Source organism: Rana temporaria, chromosome 5, assembly GCF_905171775.1.
Source record: "Rana temporaria chromosome 5, aRanTem1.1, whole genome shotgun sequence".
Lineage (NCBI taxonomy): Eukaryota > Metazoa > Chordata > Amphibia > Anura > Ranidae > Rana > Rana temporaria.
Window position 1 is genome coordinate 267,860,205 of NC_053493.1, and position 15,479 is coordinate 267,875,683.

General features: G+C 43.7%; 1 protein-coding gene across 3 annotated transcripts in view; it reads left to right on the top strand.

Annotated features, from left to right (window-relative positions):
- The first annotated feature begins 1,527 nt into the window (after window positions 1–1,527).
- The window catches only part of SLC66A2 (solute carrier family 66 member 2), a 175,518-nt gene continuing 161,566 nt past the window's right edge, over window positions 1,528–15,479 (top strand). For 2 of the 3 annotated variants that reach the window (XM_040353844.1, XM_040353846.1), the window contains exons 1-2: window positions 1,590–1,679; window positions 15,001–15,338. In XM_040353844.1, the coding sequence (XP_040209778.1) occupies window positions 15,136–15,338 (203 nt within the window). In that variant the 5' untranslated portion in view covers window positions 1,590–1,679; window positions 15,001–15,135. Of the gene's footprint in view, window positions 1,680–15,000; window positions 15,339–15,479 lie in introns of all 3 variants that reach the window. The other variant, XM_040353845.1, reaches the window with a different exon arrangement.

Here is a 15,479-nt window from a genome sequence, read left to right on the forward strand (position 1 = left end):
ACTTGAAAAAAAGTATCGGTCTCAAAAAAGTGGTATCGGGACAGCCCTACTAGCAACAAATATATTACATACTTACCTAGCAAAGGACATCTGAGTATAGGCAAAAAAAGAACATTCAGGGTGACTTCATAAACCCTGGTACAGTATATGGTCCAAAACTGCCCTTTGCTTTCACACTGTGACAGTAATAGATGTACCCAATAGAGTCTTCTTGTTTGCCCCATTTCTGCTCTTCCTCCTTTTCCTCAGTAAAGCTAGTGCCATTATGATTAGGGCTGTTGTGCCTTAGAAAAACCTACACAATTTTTTAAAAATAAATAAATGCCTTCCCTGACACTCCTCTACCTGCAGGATGTGATGGAAAGGAAATTCCAAAAAAAAAAAAAAAAAAAAGCAGAGAGCTAAAATGTGCATTGAAATGCAACTAAAATGCATGGAAATGTACATTCACCAGACAAATTATTAGGTACACCTGTTCAATTGCTTGGTAACACAAATTGCTAGTCAGCCAAACACATGGCAGCAACTCAGTGCATTAAGGCAGTGGTCATCAACCCTGCCCTACAGGGCCCACTAACAGGCCAGGTTTGCAAGATAACTGAAATACATCACAGGTGATATCATTTGCTGCTCAGTGATTGCAGTATTCTAGACTACATCTCCCCATGGTAATACATAAAACCTGGCCTGTTAGTGGGCCCTGTAGGGCAGGGTTGATGACCACTGCATTAAGGCATCTGGACGTGGTGAAGACGACTTGCTGAAATTCAAACTGAGCATCAAATTGGGGAAGAAAGGGGATTTAAGTGACTTTAAACATGGCATGGTTGTTGGTGCCAGACTGCGTATTTAAAAAACTGCTGAGGTACTGGGATTTTCACGCACTGCGATCTGCAAACTGATTTGGGGGTGTCGTTAACTTTTAACTGACACTTCCAGCAGTTTGCATAGGGCAATGTAAACTGCCGCGGGAAAACATGCGATGCGGCAATCCGCAGTGGATTCGCAGGGTTCCTGCGCCGCAGCAGTGTGAACCGCCCCTTAATAATATTTTTTGCTTTTGTAATAGCAAGGTGTACCTAATAAAGCGTCCGGTGAGTGTATGTGCATTTTAGCAAAAGTCGGTGTGAATTCACCCTTAAGCATTTTGCGCTACAAATGCATGTAAATGGAGACGATAAAAATAATGCTGCAAACAAATGTAGAATTCTAGGGCTTTGGTGTAGATGAGCCCCTGTAGCCCTTCTTCCAGGGTTTTCTTTGGTGACAGTCCTTAGTAAGGACGTGAAGGTGGATAAGCAGAGTCCCCCCCGCTAACACTCTAATGTTAGTAGTTGTCATAAATAAGAACTGTCTTCCCTCACACGCCCTCCTGTATAAATGACCCTCCAATCACCATGAAGCACTGCTGTCCCGGACAGGTGTGTCACTGACTGGCCTCTACAGCCACGTGTGCCGTCCAGCGCTCCTCCCCCTCACACACACCTGCACAATCCACTTCCTCTATGATCAGCCGGCGCTTAGTGTGACGTGTCCCCATGGTCACGCCTTCATGCCCGGGGCTCCAATCAGATGTGCGATAGAGGAGGACCAGGATGTGAGAAGGAAAGGTTCGTAGTGCCGGGTATTTCGGTTGCGGGATGTGCGGAGGTAGCCTGCAGTTTGACAGCTGACAGCAGGTAAGGTGACAGGACACGGGGTATGGTCATGGGGGTTAGATGTGCCCTGCTGGCACTGTCACCTGGAGGGGGAGGAGTCCCCGGTCAGCGATCTGTGACATGCGCACGACTGCCGGGCTCCGCTCATTGCTGTCTTTGTGATGGATACAATATGAGTTGCTGATGGTGATCACAGCCTGTGTGGATTACATAGATGGTTAATGTCCGATGTATGGGGCTCCCCGGACACATCCCAGTATAAGAGATGTCTGCTGATATATCTTGGCTTAAAGTGTCTGTCCATTCTTACACCAATGTTATATTTGTTAGCAGTTTTCCTGCTGCCCTTTTTACTTGCTGGAAGTCCTACACAGCCTCCCCTTCTGTGTGAAGTAAAAATGAAACTAAACCCTCCTATCCTTTTTAGCCAAGGAAGCTGCCTTAGCTTCTGTTTGATCTGCAACTGCCATGGTGCTGCACATGTGATCAGTTATGACACCGGCCCTTTGAGGGTTTGACAGTTTGGTTGAAGAAACAAGCAAATATGACAGTTAGCAATCCTGTCATGTCAAGGTATCTGTCTTTTGAAATCATTAAATTGTTGGGCACTGATGAGGTGGCATTGATCTCCTGTATGGCGTCTGCAGCCTCTGACCGCCTCCTGTATGGTGTCTGCAGCCTCTGACCGCCTCCTGTATGGTGTCTGCAGCCTCTGACCGCCTCCTGTATGGTGTCTGCAGCCTCTGACCGCCTCCTGTATGGTGTCTGCAGCCTCTGACCGCCTCCTGTATGGCGTCTGCGGCCTCTGACCGCCTCCTGTATGGCGTCTGCGGCCTCTGACCGCCTCCTGTATGGCGTCTGCAGCCTCTGACCGCCTCCTGTATGGCGTCTGCAGCCTCTGACCGCCTCCTGTATGGCGTCTGCAGCCTCTGACCGCCTCCTGTATGGCGTCTGCAGCCTCTGACCGCCTCCTGTATGGCGTCTGCAGCCTCTGACCGCCTCCTGTATGGCATCTGCGGCCTCTGACCGCCTCCTGTATGGTGTCTGCAGCCTCTGACCGCCTCCTGTATGGCATCTGCGGCCTCTGACCGCCTCCTGTATGGCGTCTGCGGCCTCTGACCGCCTCCTGTATGGCGTCTGCGGCCTCTGACCGCCTCCTGTATGGCGTCTGCAGCCTCTGACCGCCTCCTGTATGGCGTCTGCAGCCTCTGACCGCCTCCTGTATGGCGTCTGCAGCCTCTGAGGAGGAGCTCCGGCGTGTTCGCAAAGCCCACGTGTATAGCCCGCCAGGAAGTCGGCACTGCACAGCGCTAATCACAGGCAGTGAGACATTGTCCCGATGCGTCGCTGCAGAGATCGGGAAATGTCTCGCTGCCTGTGATTAGCGCTGTGCATTGTCAAATTCCTGGTGGGCTTTGCCAACACGCCGGAGCTCATCCTTAGTCTGCAGTCTCCTGTCTCGTCTCTGGCTGTCTCGTCTTTGACTGTCTCTGGCTGTCTCGTCTTTGACTGTCTCTGGCTGTCTCGTCTTTGACTGTCTCTGGCTGTCTCGTCTTTGACTGTCTCTGGCTGTCTCGTCTTTGACTGTCTCTGGCTGTCTCGTCTTTGACTGTCTCTGGCTGTCTCGTCTTTGACTGTCTCTGGCTGTCTCGTCTTTGACTGTCTCTGGCTGTCTCGTCTTTGTCTCTGGCTGTCTCGTCTTTGTCTCTGGCTGTCTCGTCTTTGTCTCTGGCTGTCTCGTCTTTGTCTCTGGCTGTCTCGTCTTTGTCTCTGGCTGTCTCGTCTTTGTCTCTGGCTGTCTCGTCTTTGACTGTCTCTGTGCGTCTCGTCTTTGACTGTCTCTGTGCGTCTCGTCTTTGACTGTCTCTGTGCGTCTCGTCTTTGACTGTCTCTGTGCGTCTCGTCTTTGACTGTCTCTGTGCGTCTCGTCTTTGTGCGTCTCGTCTTTGTCTCTGGCTGTCTCGTCTTTGTCTCTGGCTGTCTCGTCTTTGTCTCTGGCTGTCTCGTCTTTGTCTCTGGCTGTCTCGTCTTTGTCTCTGGCTGTCTCGTCTTTGTCTCTGGCTGTCTCGTCTTTGTCTCTGGCTGTCTCGTCTTTGTCTCTGGCTGTCTCGTCTTTGTCTCTGGCTGTCTCGTCTTTGACTGTCTCTGGCTGTCTCGTCTTTGTCTCTGGCTTTCTCGTCTTTGACTGTCTCTGGCTGTCTCGTCTTTGACTGTCTCTGGCTGTCTCGTCTTTGACTGCCTCTGGCTGTCTCATTTCTGGCTATCTTGTCTCTGCAGAGTACTTGGAGGAAACCCACGTGGGCACAGGGAGAACATGCAAACTCCAGGCAGGTAGTGCCGTAGTTGGGATTAGAAAATGCTAACCGCTTAGCTACAATGGGTGTTTCATGGGACTGCCGAGTTAACTTGGCAGCGACTGGTTCTTTTTAAAGCACATTTATGGTACATATGTAAAACTGTATATTGATTTCTACATTGTATTTGAATTTTCCATCCTACTAAACTGATCAATCTTGAAGTTTGTAAACTTATTTTGTGAAGATCCCACACATTTTACCTCCCTAAATTCTGTGACATATATTCACTATACCTTGTGAGTAGGCATGGCTGTGTCACATTTCACATGCCTTCCGAACTACAGAGATGCTGAGAGGAGGAGTTTCAGATGGCACTGATTGCAGGTAGCAAGGTACCATGGGATATGTAGTCATTAGAAATTGAAAGTAAACAGCAGAGGAGAAATTTCAAAACGTGCAGGGAATCCAGGAACTTGTGGGAAGAGATGGCCAGCAGAGAGGCAGAACATGAAAAGACTTTAAGATTATATTGGATTGTCAAAAACAATTATTGTTGGTATTGCTATTACAGTGCTGATGCTATAAATCGAAAATTATAATAGATTTCCTTTAAAGCTGAACTCTGAGTACAAGCTCTTTTAGTTTAAATGGTTTTTCAATAGCCACAAAGGATATAAATCTACTTTGCACCAAATGCCATTACAAACACAGATATTACTTTGTATAACGTATCGATGACCTCATCACTGTGATGTACGTAGCCTGAGCAGAGCTGTGGGAGGGACCCAACAGACCCCGCTCACTACCAGAGGGGGGCGGAGACAAGACCAGTCATCCTGCATAATGAGAGAACAGCAGTGACCGGTCTTTATTACAGGAAGCTCCCATAGAAAACATTTTCACATTGGGGTAATGCACACATCTGGAAGAAATGCACAAAGCACATCAAGATTAAAATAATCTACAACCTGTAGATTTTTTTAAACGTTGCCTATGAAGATTTTAAGGGGTAAAAGTTTGTCGGCATTCCACGAGCGGACGCAATTTTGAAGCGTGACATGTTGGGTATGAATTTACTCGGTGTAACATTATCTTTCATAATATAAAAAAAAAAAGGGGATAACTTTACTGTTGTCTTACTTTTTAATTAAAAAAAGTGTATTTTTTTCCCCAAAAAAGTGCACTTGTAAGACTGCTGCGCAAATACGGCGTGACAAAGTATTGCAACGATCGCCATTTTATTCTTTAGGGTGTTAGGATAAAAAATATATATATAATGTTTGGGTGTTCTTATTAGAGGGAAGAAGATGGCAGTGAAAATAGTGAAAAATTACATTAGAATTGCTGTTTAACTTGTAATACCAACGGCCACCACCAGATGGCGCCAGCTCACACAAGGAAGAGCTGCCCACCTTCCAAGCCAAGTCGCCAGGAGGCTATTTCTAGTCGCCCTGGCGACCGATATTTGTCGAGCCCTGGTCAAAGGGACTTGTCCAAAAACCAGCATCTGATCATTATGTTCTGGTTGGGAAGGAGTCCCCCTGTCGGAACACAAAGGGTTGAACAAAATAAAAAACTTCTAGTGTGTTTCAGGCTTTAACATGCCATTAAAGCGTAATTACACCCTAAAGTGGGTTCCGCTCATCTGTCCTCCCCCCCCCCCCCCCTGTGCCACAATTGGCACCTTTCGAGTGGGGGGAGGGTGGACAGGTATTCTTTCCCACTTCTGGGAGCCTCAGCAGCAGGTATTGACGTCACAGCTGAGACTCCCTCCTCCTCCCCTGGCTGCCAGGCCAGTAGGAGAGAGGAGCGCGGGGCCTCATGCATTAGGTTTCCCGGTGTGAAGCCAAAAGGCTACACTGCCGGGTTCCCTTACCTGCAATGGCGGCTGCAGCACCTGACAGCTGAAGGAAACCTCAGCTGCGGGTGACGACATCGCTGGACTCCAGGACAGGTCCAATTATTAAAACCCAGCAGCTGCAGTATGTGTGGCCGCTGGCTTTTAATTATTTTTTTGTTGTTGTTGGGCGAAACACTGCTTTAAACCCAGACTATGAAAAACTCTTATTGCTATATAACAGTGTTCATAGTCTCAAAGCAATTAAAGTGGTTGTAAACCCACTTTGAAAAAAACAACTCATAACTGCAAGACAAAGGCATAATGAGCTAGTATGCATAGCATAGCCATACTCGCTTGAGATCAAAGTCCTCGCTGCGTTGCCTGTACACAGCACCAGCCGGCGACATCACTCCCGGGGGGTTTCTTCCGGGTATCGCAGCTCTGGCGCTATGATTGTCCGGAGCCGCGATGACGTCACTCCAGCACATGCATGCGGGAGCCGCTGGTAACGGCACACTGACTGAAGCAACGGCAAATAAGCTGAGATTATGTAGACCAGCTGGTGTCCTCTACTGAGCATGCACAAATGTCAGTTCCCTTCGAATCTCTTAATTTCCTTTTTTTTTTTTTTTTTTATCTGTGCAGCCCACATGACTATAGAGTCACATATGCGGGCATATACACAGTGGTAAATGACATGTCTCTCTTCCTCCATGTTCTCCTATTGCAAAACAATATGGGTGCAGGTTATAGCATGTTGATTGATTACATTCACTAAGAGCCTCTCAAAAAAGCTTAATTTTATTACATATCCGTAATAACTATACCGAATGTAATTGCTAAAGTAAAAAAGAGCCTTGAATGCAGATGCCGTCTGAACAAAATGAAAGTTAGTGTCAATCATTGACTCTGCCTACACCGTATTAACCACTTAAGGACCCCTTCACGCCGATATACGTCGGCAGAATGGCACGGCTGGGCACATCCACGTACCTGTACGTGGCCCTTTAAGCCCAGCCGTGGGGTCGCGCGTGCACGCGACCTGGTCCAAAGCCCCGATCGCCGCTGGAGTCCCGCGATCGGTCCCCCGAGCTGAAGAACGGGGAGAGCTGTGTGTAAACACAGCTTCCCCGTTCTTCACTGTGGCGCCGTCATTGATTGTGTGTTCCCTTATATATGGAAACACAATCGATGATGTCAGACCTACAGCCACACCCCCCTACAGTTAGAAACACAGATGAGGTCATACATAACCCCTTCAGCGCCCCCTTGTGGTTAACTCCCAAACTGCAATTGTCATTTTCACAGTAAACAATGCATTTTTTGCTGTGAAAATGACAATGGTCCCAAAAATGTATCAACATTTTCCGAAGTGTCCGCCATAATGTCGCAATCATGAAAAAAATCGCTGTTCGCCGCCATAAAAAAAAAAAAGAATAAAAATGCAATAAAACTATCCCCTATTTTGTAAACGCTATACATTTTGCGTAAACCAATCGATAAACTCATATTCCGATTTATTTTTTTTTTTTTTTTTTTTTTTTTTTTTTTATACCAAAAAATAGGTAGAATATGAATCGGCCTAAACTGAGAAAAAAAATAATTTTCTATATATATTTTTGGGGGATATTTATTATAGCAAAAATAGATAAAATATATAGCATAAATATATCAAAAATATATCAAAATTGTCGCTCTATTTTTGTTTATAGCGCAAAAAATAAAAACCGCAGAGGTGATCAAATACCACCAAAAGAAAGCTCTATTTGTGGGGAAAAAAAGGACGACAATTTTGTTTGGGAGCGACGTCGCATGACCGCGCAATTGTCAGTTAAAGCAACGCAGTGCCGAATCGCAAAAACTGGCCGGGTCCTTTAGCTGCCTAAAGGTCCGGGTCTTAAGTGGTTAATGCACAAAATAAACACATCTGATACAATAAATATTTATTCATTGGGAACTATAAAACAGTTTTTGATATTTATAATTTGAAGTGTTACTAAACCCACAACAGTAAAATATATGCCATAAAACAAGCTTGTTGTACTCATTGTGGCACCTAAGGGGTTAAGCCTCTGCACTGTTTTTAAAAGGTTGTTTGATCCTGTGTTCTCTGATCCTCTCCTCCTTCCACAGTCCCCAATTCATCTGCTGATAGTACAGAGCCTTGGGGGCACTCATCACATGCTCAATTTGGTGTGTATTGCCAAACGGAGGATCAGGAGTCATGAATCATAGGACAGTCAGATGAGAACGAAAACTCCTCCTACAAGCTTTAACCACTTCAGCCCCGGAGGGTTTGGTTTCACAATGACCGGGCCATTTTTGTGATTCGGCACTGCGTCGCCTTAACTGACAATTGCAAGGTCGTGCGACGTTGCACCCAAACAAAATTTGCATATTTTTTTTCCCCACAAATAGAGCTTTCTTTTGGTGGTATTTGATCACCACCTGTGTTTTTTTTTGTTTTTTGTTTTTTTGCGCTATAAACAAAAAAAAAAGAGCAACAATTTTGAAAAAAAGCAACTTTTTTTTTTTATAATAAATCATATATATATATATATATATATATATATATATATATATATATATATATATATTATATATAAATTAATAAAATTATTTCTTTCTTAGTTTAGGTAGATAAGTATTCCTCTACATATTTTTGATTAAAAAAAATAATGAAAAGCGTATATTGATTGGTTTACGCAAAAGTTATAGCGTCTACAAAATAGGGGATGGATTTATGGCATTTTTATTAAAAACATTATTTTTTTTATTTTTTTTACTAGTAATGACGGCAATCTGTTTTTTTGTTTTTTTTTTGTGACTGCAACATTATGGCGGACACATCAGACACTTTTGACGCTATTTTGGGACCATTGTCATCTATGCAACGATCAGTGCTATAAAAATGCACTGATTACTGTGTGATGACACTGTCAGGGAAGGGGTTACCGCTAGGGAGTGAGGAAGAGGTTAAGTGTGTCCTAGGGAGTGATTCTAACTGGGGGGGGGTAGGCTATGAGTGACACAACAGTGATTACTGCTCCCGATGACAGGGAGCAGTAGATCATTGTCCTGTCACTAGGCAGAACAGGGAAATGCCTTGTTTACATGGGAATCTCCCTGTTCTGCGGGTGCCGTGGGCAAGGTCTTGGAGCTCGCCGCAAGTGACAGGTACGTTGCTTTGCGCAGCCGTGCCATTCTGCCGACGTAAATGTACAGGAGGCGGTCGACAATTGGTTAACCAGTGCTCAGCCAGACACACATAGGGGGTTATTTGCGATAGGCAAATCCACGTCGCACTACAAGTGCAAAATGCACTTGAAAGTGCAGTCGCTGTAGATCTGAGGGGGACATGCAAGGAAAATAAAAAAACAGCATTTTAGCTTCACATGATTGGATGATAAAATCAGCAGAGCTTCCCCTTATTTCAGATCTATCCCTCAGATTTACTGCGACTGCACTTTCAGTGCAATTTCAAGTGTAGTTTGCACTTGTAGTGCAAAGTAGATTTGCCTTTTGTAAAGAACCCCCATAGTATCACTAGGATGCTATATACTGCTGAGAGAGTATTTAGCAGTTTATATTTATTTAAAAATGTGCATTTCCGTGTTCTGTGTACTGTGAGAGAGCAGATATAGAGATTGCATTTAGTAACACTTTAATTGGAATTGCTCTTCTTTAACTGGGCTGGCCGATCTTCCCTGGAACTAGTATGCGTTGCACTAGCACATTATCAAAACCTCACCTCAGAACGAAGCCCTCTCAGCGGCTCCAGGTCACTGATTAGTATGCGTTGCACTAGCACATTATCAAAACCTCACCTCAGAACAAAGCCCTCTCAGCGGCTCCAGGTCACTGATTGGTATGCGTTGCACTAGCACATTATCAAAACCTCACCTCAGAACAAAGCCCTCTCAGCGGCTCCAGGTCACTGATTGGTATGCGTTGCACTAGCACATTCTAAAAACCTCACCTCAGAACGAAGCCCTCTCAGCGGCTCCAGGTCACTGATTAGTATGCGTTGCACTAGCACATTCTAAAAACCTCACCTCAGAACGAAGCCCTCTCAGCGGCTCCAGGTCACTGATTGGTATGCGTTGCACTAGCACATTCTAAAAACCTCACCTCAGAACGAAGCCCTCTCAGCGGCTCCAGGTCACTGATTAGTATGCGTTGCACTAGCACATTCTAAAAACCTCACCTCAGAACGAAGCCCTCTCAGCGGCTCCAGGTCACTGATTGGTATGCGTTGCACTAGCACATTCTAAAAACCTCGCCTCAGAACGAAGCCCTCTCAGCGGCTCCAGGTCACTGATTAGTATGCGTTGCACTAGCACATTATAAAATCCTCACCTCAGAACAAAGCCCTCTCAGCGGCTCCAGGTCACTGATTAGTATGCGTTGCACTAGCACATTATAAAATCCTCACCTCAGAACGAAGCCCTCTCAGCGGCTCCAGGTCACCGATGATAGGGCTGACCTCTTCTCCCGTCCTTTCTTCTTTGGATCGCAGGCTTTGCTGCTGTAAGTGGCCAGAGTCGCGATGATGTCACTCCTGCAGATGCACGTGGGAGTTCTCGGTTACGGCACGGTACGCCGGACCTTCAGAGTGCGTGTGCCAGCGGCTGCATGCAGGGTGAATATCTCCTAAACCGTACAGGTTTAAGAGATATTCATTTTACCTACAGGTAAGCTTTATTGTAGGTAAAAATAACAAAGCAGGGTTTACACCGGCTTTAGCACTTCTCTGTTTAGTATCACTTTATACAGAGCAGACGCAAACAGCCACTTTCTTTTGGGAAGCGAAGATTGTTTGCAATCCAGTTGAATTTTTTTTTCAAAACTGTCCTGACATAAATACAGCTGAAAAAGTCCTGAAGAGATATTTCATTAGTTAATTATTTTTATTTTTTTAAGAAGGAATTGGTCCCCATTTACACATATTTTCGGTATACCTAACAGTGTTGAGCAATATAAGATGTTTGTAAAAAAAATTATTATTTATGTCCGTGTTCTATGTAAATGTTGGGTGTTGTAGTCCCTGCTTATTTTCTTCCTGCAGACTTGATTTTTTCAGCGTTTTACGGCTGTTTAAGTGGTGCTTTTTGGCCGCTAGCGGAGCACTTTTAACCCCAAAGAAGCGCCCATGTTGTGATGCCTTGGAAGCGCTGCCCATTCATTTCAGTGGGCAGGGCATTTTGAGAGCGCTATATACAGAACTTCCAACCTGCTCGAAAGATGCTGTTTGCAACGTCCCACAAAGCACACTGCCCCAGTGTAAAAAGACACACTGAAATGAATGCAAGGCGGCTGTCAGGCGCTATTTAGAGGCTATTTTAAGCACTAAAATGCCTGAAAACCACCATAGGCCCCTTTCACATGTGCGGACCGTATTTTCATCCATCCATTTGCGGATGAAAACGGGACATGTGATTGCAGGTGTCAGCGGATGAACATCCGCTGACACCTGTAATCCTCCGCCTCCGCAAAGCTCCGATTGTGCGGACGGAACAAAATCCTATTTTTTTTCTTCCGTCATCGGATCAGATGAACACGGACACACGGTCCGTATTCATCCGATTCCCCCCCCCCCCCATAGGGGAGAGCGGAGAAAAGACAGGGTAGTCCCTGTGTGCAGGGACTGCCCTGTCAGCCGACGGCTCAGCGGGGATTTTACGGAGGATCCCCGCTGAGCTGACGGACACACGGAGGCGGATCATTACTGATCCGCCCCGTGTGAAAGGGCCCTTAGTGTGAAAGTGGTCTAATTGAATAAGCAGAAGTTAGACACTGATTGGCTACCATGCACAGCTGCACCAGATTTTGCACTCTCCAGTTTTCGTAAATCCTTATGTATGTATGTATGACTGACTGTTAAAAAAACTTGGGGATCCTATATCTGATTGTCTGCTAAAATTCTGAGGAACCTTGTGTCTAATTAACTGCTAAAAACCTGGAGAACTTTATATCTGATCGTCTGCTAAAATTCCCAGGGACCCCCGTTTCCAATTGCTAAAATTGTGTGTGACCCCCATAGCTCATTGACTTTATGCCCGACTGGTTATTAAAATTCTGGGGGATCCCGTGTCTGATTGTAAAGGTTCCGCTGCGTGTTGCCATTGGAACTGACCACATTTCTTTATTTAATAGATGTGTAGTTCTTTCTACTATTTATTGCAGTGCAATTATATTAATCATCTTTGAGCTCTTATCTTATCTTATCTTATCTTTTAAAAGTTTATATGCTTGGTTGGTGCAGTGTTTCCTTGTCTTGTTGCTCAGGCCGCCTATGTCGGTCACTAGGAGTGGCTGTCAGATGATTACAACAAGATCGACTTTAGTAGGTCAGTAACCTCTCGCTGTATAACTCTGGAAGCAGATGGTGTTCTCCCAACCCCCAGTATCACTTTCATCATCCCTGGCTGTTTGAATTTATTTGTGTGAAACAACATTGTGCTTTATGTTACATTTTTTTTATATTTATTTGTTTGTGTTATTACAGGGAAATAGACTGAGATGATTTTTTAGGTATTGTTTTTTTTTTTTTTTCTTTTTGTTTATGTTCCAATATACCATGCATGAAAATGTCATACCTAAAAATAAATGGAATATATCTTAGGCCTGTCACACCTATGCATTTTTAGTGCATTTTGCAGATTTGCACTATAGTCTATTTAGCATGGTTTCCTATGGAACTCATTCTGTAGTGCAAATATTCAAGAAGCATTAAAAACGCTCAAAAGCAACATGCATAGGTGTGGATCGAGCCTTAGAGGTGCACCAAATGGAAATTTTGGTACCAAAAATTCAGGATGCACTTAATCGAAAATGAGAAAAAAAACTTGCCAAAAACACACCTCCCCATTGAAACGCATTGAAAACTCATCAATAACGCACCTGTTAAGTTTTTGATGCAATTTTTGAATCGCGTGATCTATGAAAAACACACCATAAGCAGAGGGAAATCATGGTGAAATTGCGTGTGTTTTCTGAGCCATTATTGGCTTTATGTGTGTGTTTGTTTGTTTGTTTGTTTATTTATTTATTTATTTATATATATATATATATATATATATATATATATATATATATATATATATATATATATAAATTTATTATACAGGGCTCGACAAATCCCGGTCGCCATGGCGACTAGAAATAGGGTCCTGGCGACTTGGCTTGGAAGGGGGGCAAAAAAAAAAAATATATATTTTTTTTTGTGAGCTGGCGTCATCTGGTGGTGGCCGTTGGTATTACAAGTTAAGCATTACAAGTTAAACAGCAATTCTAATGTAATTTTTCACTATTTTCACTGCCATCTTCTTCCCTCTAATTAGAACCCCCAAACATTATATATATTTTTTATCCTAACACCCTAGAGAATAAAATGGCGATCGCTGCAATACTTTCTGTCATGCTGTATCTGCGCAGCGGTCTTACAAGCAGGGCTGTGGAGTCGGAGTCGAGGAGTCGGGGGAAATTTTGGGTACCTGGAGTCGGCAAACAATGCACCGACTCCGACTCCTACTAAATTTAGTTGGAATAAAAAAAAAAAAGCAAGTTTAAATGTCCCAATTCACAAAAAGTTATAATTAATGACTTCTCTACTGTAAGAATAAAGACCAATGCATGCAGTGCCTCACGTAACCGCAAAACGAACACGTTAAGTGACCGTGAAGAAGCATGCTTTTCATGTGCTTCACTATATGGCACGCAACGCACAATTAGGAGCTGCAATACTTATACTTTCCATAGTGTTGTGTTCTGCTTTTACAGGGAACGCAGCGTCCATGTGTAACCTAGCCTCTCACTGATAAGGGATTAAATAAATATGTTTTTTGCAGGACTAGAGAGTGAGACACTTGTATAAGTGAAGGGAATGGAGGGCCAATAGTTCAAGACTGAAGCTGTAAACCATTGCAAAAACTGCTGTCATTTAGCTAAGGCTATAAAAACTTGTAAACTCTGATTGTTAGCTTAAACTTTAAACATGACTATGGGATTCTCCTAGGAAAATCATGTTTTAGAATAAAAAACTTTGTTTTCATTGTGTTTGTCTTTTGCTTAAACTGTGCAATACAGTAGACTGTTGGCTTCCCAGCCAGTAGTCCTGTGGTAGGTTGCGTTTCTTTCCCTCAAGGAATGTATAAAATACATTCGCATATTAATACAGAGGAGTCTGAGTCGGGGAGTCGGAGTCGGAAGTACATAAAACTGAGGAGTCGGAACATTTATCTACCGACTCCACAGCCCTGCTTACAAGCACACTTTTTTGGGAAAAAATTACACTTTTTTTTAATTAAAAAATAAGACAACAGTAAATTTATCCCCCCTTTTTTTTTTTAATATTATGAAAGATAATGTTACGCCGAGTAAATTCATACCCAACATGTCACGCTTCAAAATTGCGTCCGCTCGTGGAATGCCGACAAACTTTTACCCTTTAAAATCTTCATAGGCAACGTTTAAAAAAAATCTACAGGTTGCATGTTTTGAGTTACAGAGGAGGTCTAGGGCTAGAATTATTGCTCTCACTCTACCAATCGCGGTGATACCTCACATGTGTGGTTTGAACACCGTTTACATATGCGGGCGCTGCTCACGTATGCGTTCGCTTCTGCGCGCAAGCACGTCGGGACGGGGTGCGTTTTCTGGCTCCTAACTTTTTTAGCTGGCTCCTAGATTGCAAGCAAATTTGTCAAACCATATATATATATATATATATATATATATATATATATATATATTCGCAAAATGCCCAAAAAAAACACAATTGTCAGCCGATGTGTATCTGCCACCTACATTTCTGTGCATCTCCTAATATAGCTTAATAAATTACACATGGTTTAAAATTTTACATGCTTTTTTTGTTCCTCATTTCAGTTGGGACACTCTGCTTCTTTTTACAGTCTGTATGTCAGAAAATTTGTTTTATTATCCTCAAGGATAATAAACCTAAAGGCTGTATTATTTTCACTCATTGAGGGCATACAGATAGCCTTGTTGAGTACAATAAAAATTGTCACTGCATTATGGACTGCTACTTTTGCACTTGGGTGAATAAGTATGTATGTATGTGGAATGTTTTTATATAAGTGCTAGATTTACAGGACAAACTTTCTCTTTCTACAAATCATTTCTAAAACAATTTTGTTGAAAGGCATAACTAATTATCCAGGTCTCCTCCTTTTTCTTGCAGATACTATAATGGGATATAATATCCAAGCATATGTTTGGAGCTTGGACCCACTGTACTAATCCTGATAGAGTGACTCTGCCAGGGACAGAGAAGCTGGATAAAGCCAAAGGAGAGGCCAGGTGACACTGAGCCAGGATGAGTGAAGAAGGAGCGGACTGGCTTTTGTCGTCTTTGTACCAACTGATATCATGGGGAGCATCAGCTGCTATGATCTTTGGGGGAATAGTGCCATACATACCCCAGTACAGAGACATTGGAAGAACGCAGAATGCAGAGGGCTTCTCAGTCTATGTATGTCTTATGCTACTTGTGGCCAATATACTGCGAATATTGTTTTGGTAAGTAACCACTCTTTTGCATGTGTTTAACAGTATACTTTTTTTTTTTTAAAGTGTATTTTGTGCGTGTACTTGAGAGAGGAGCCGGACTGTAGGAGTTGGGAGTAGGCAGGCCTCCCCCAGAGGCAATCTGCCACCTTT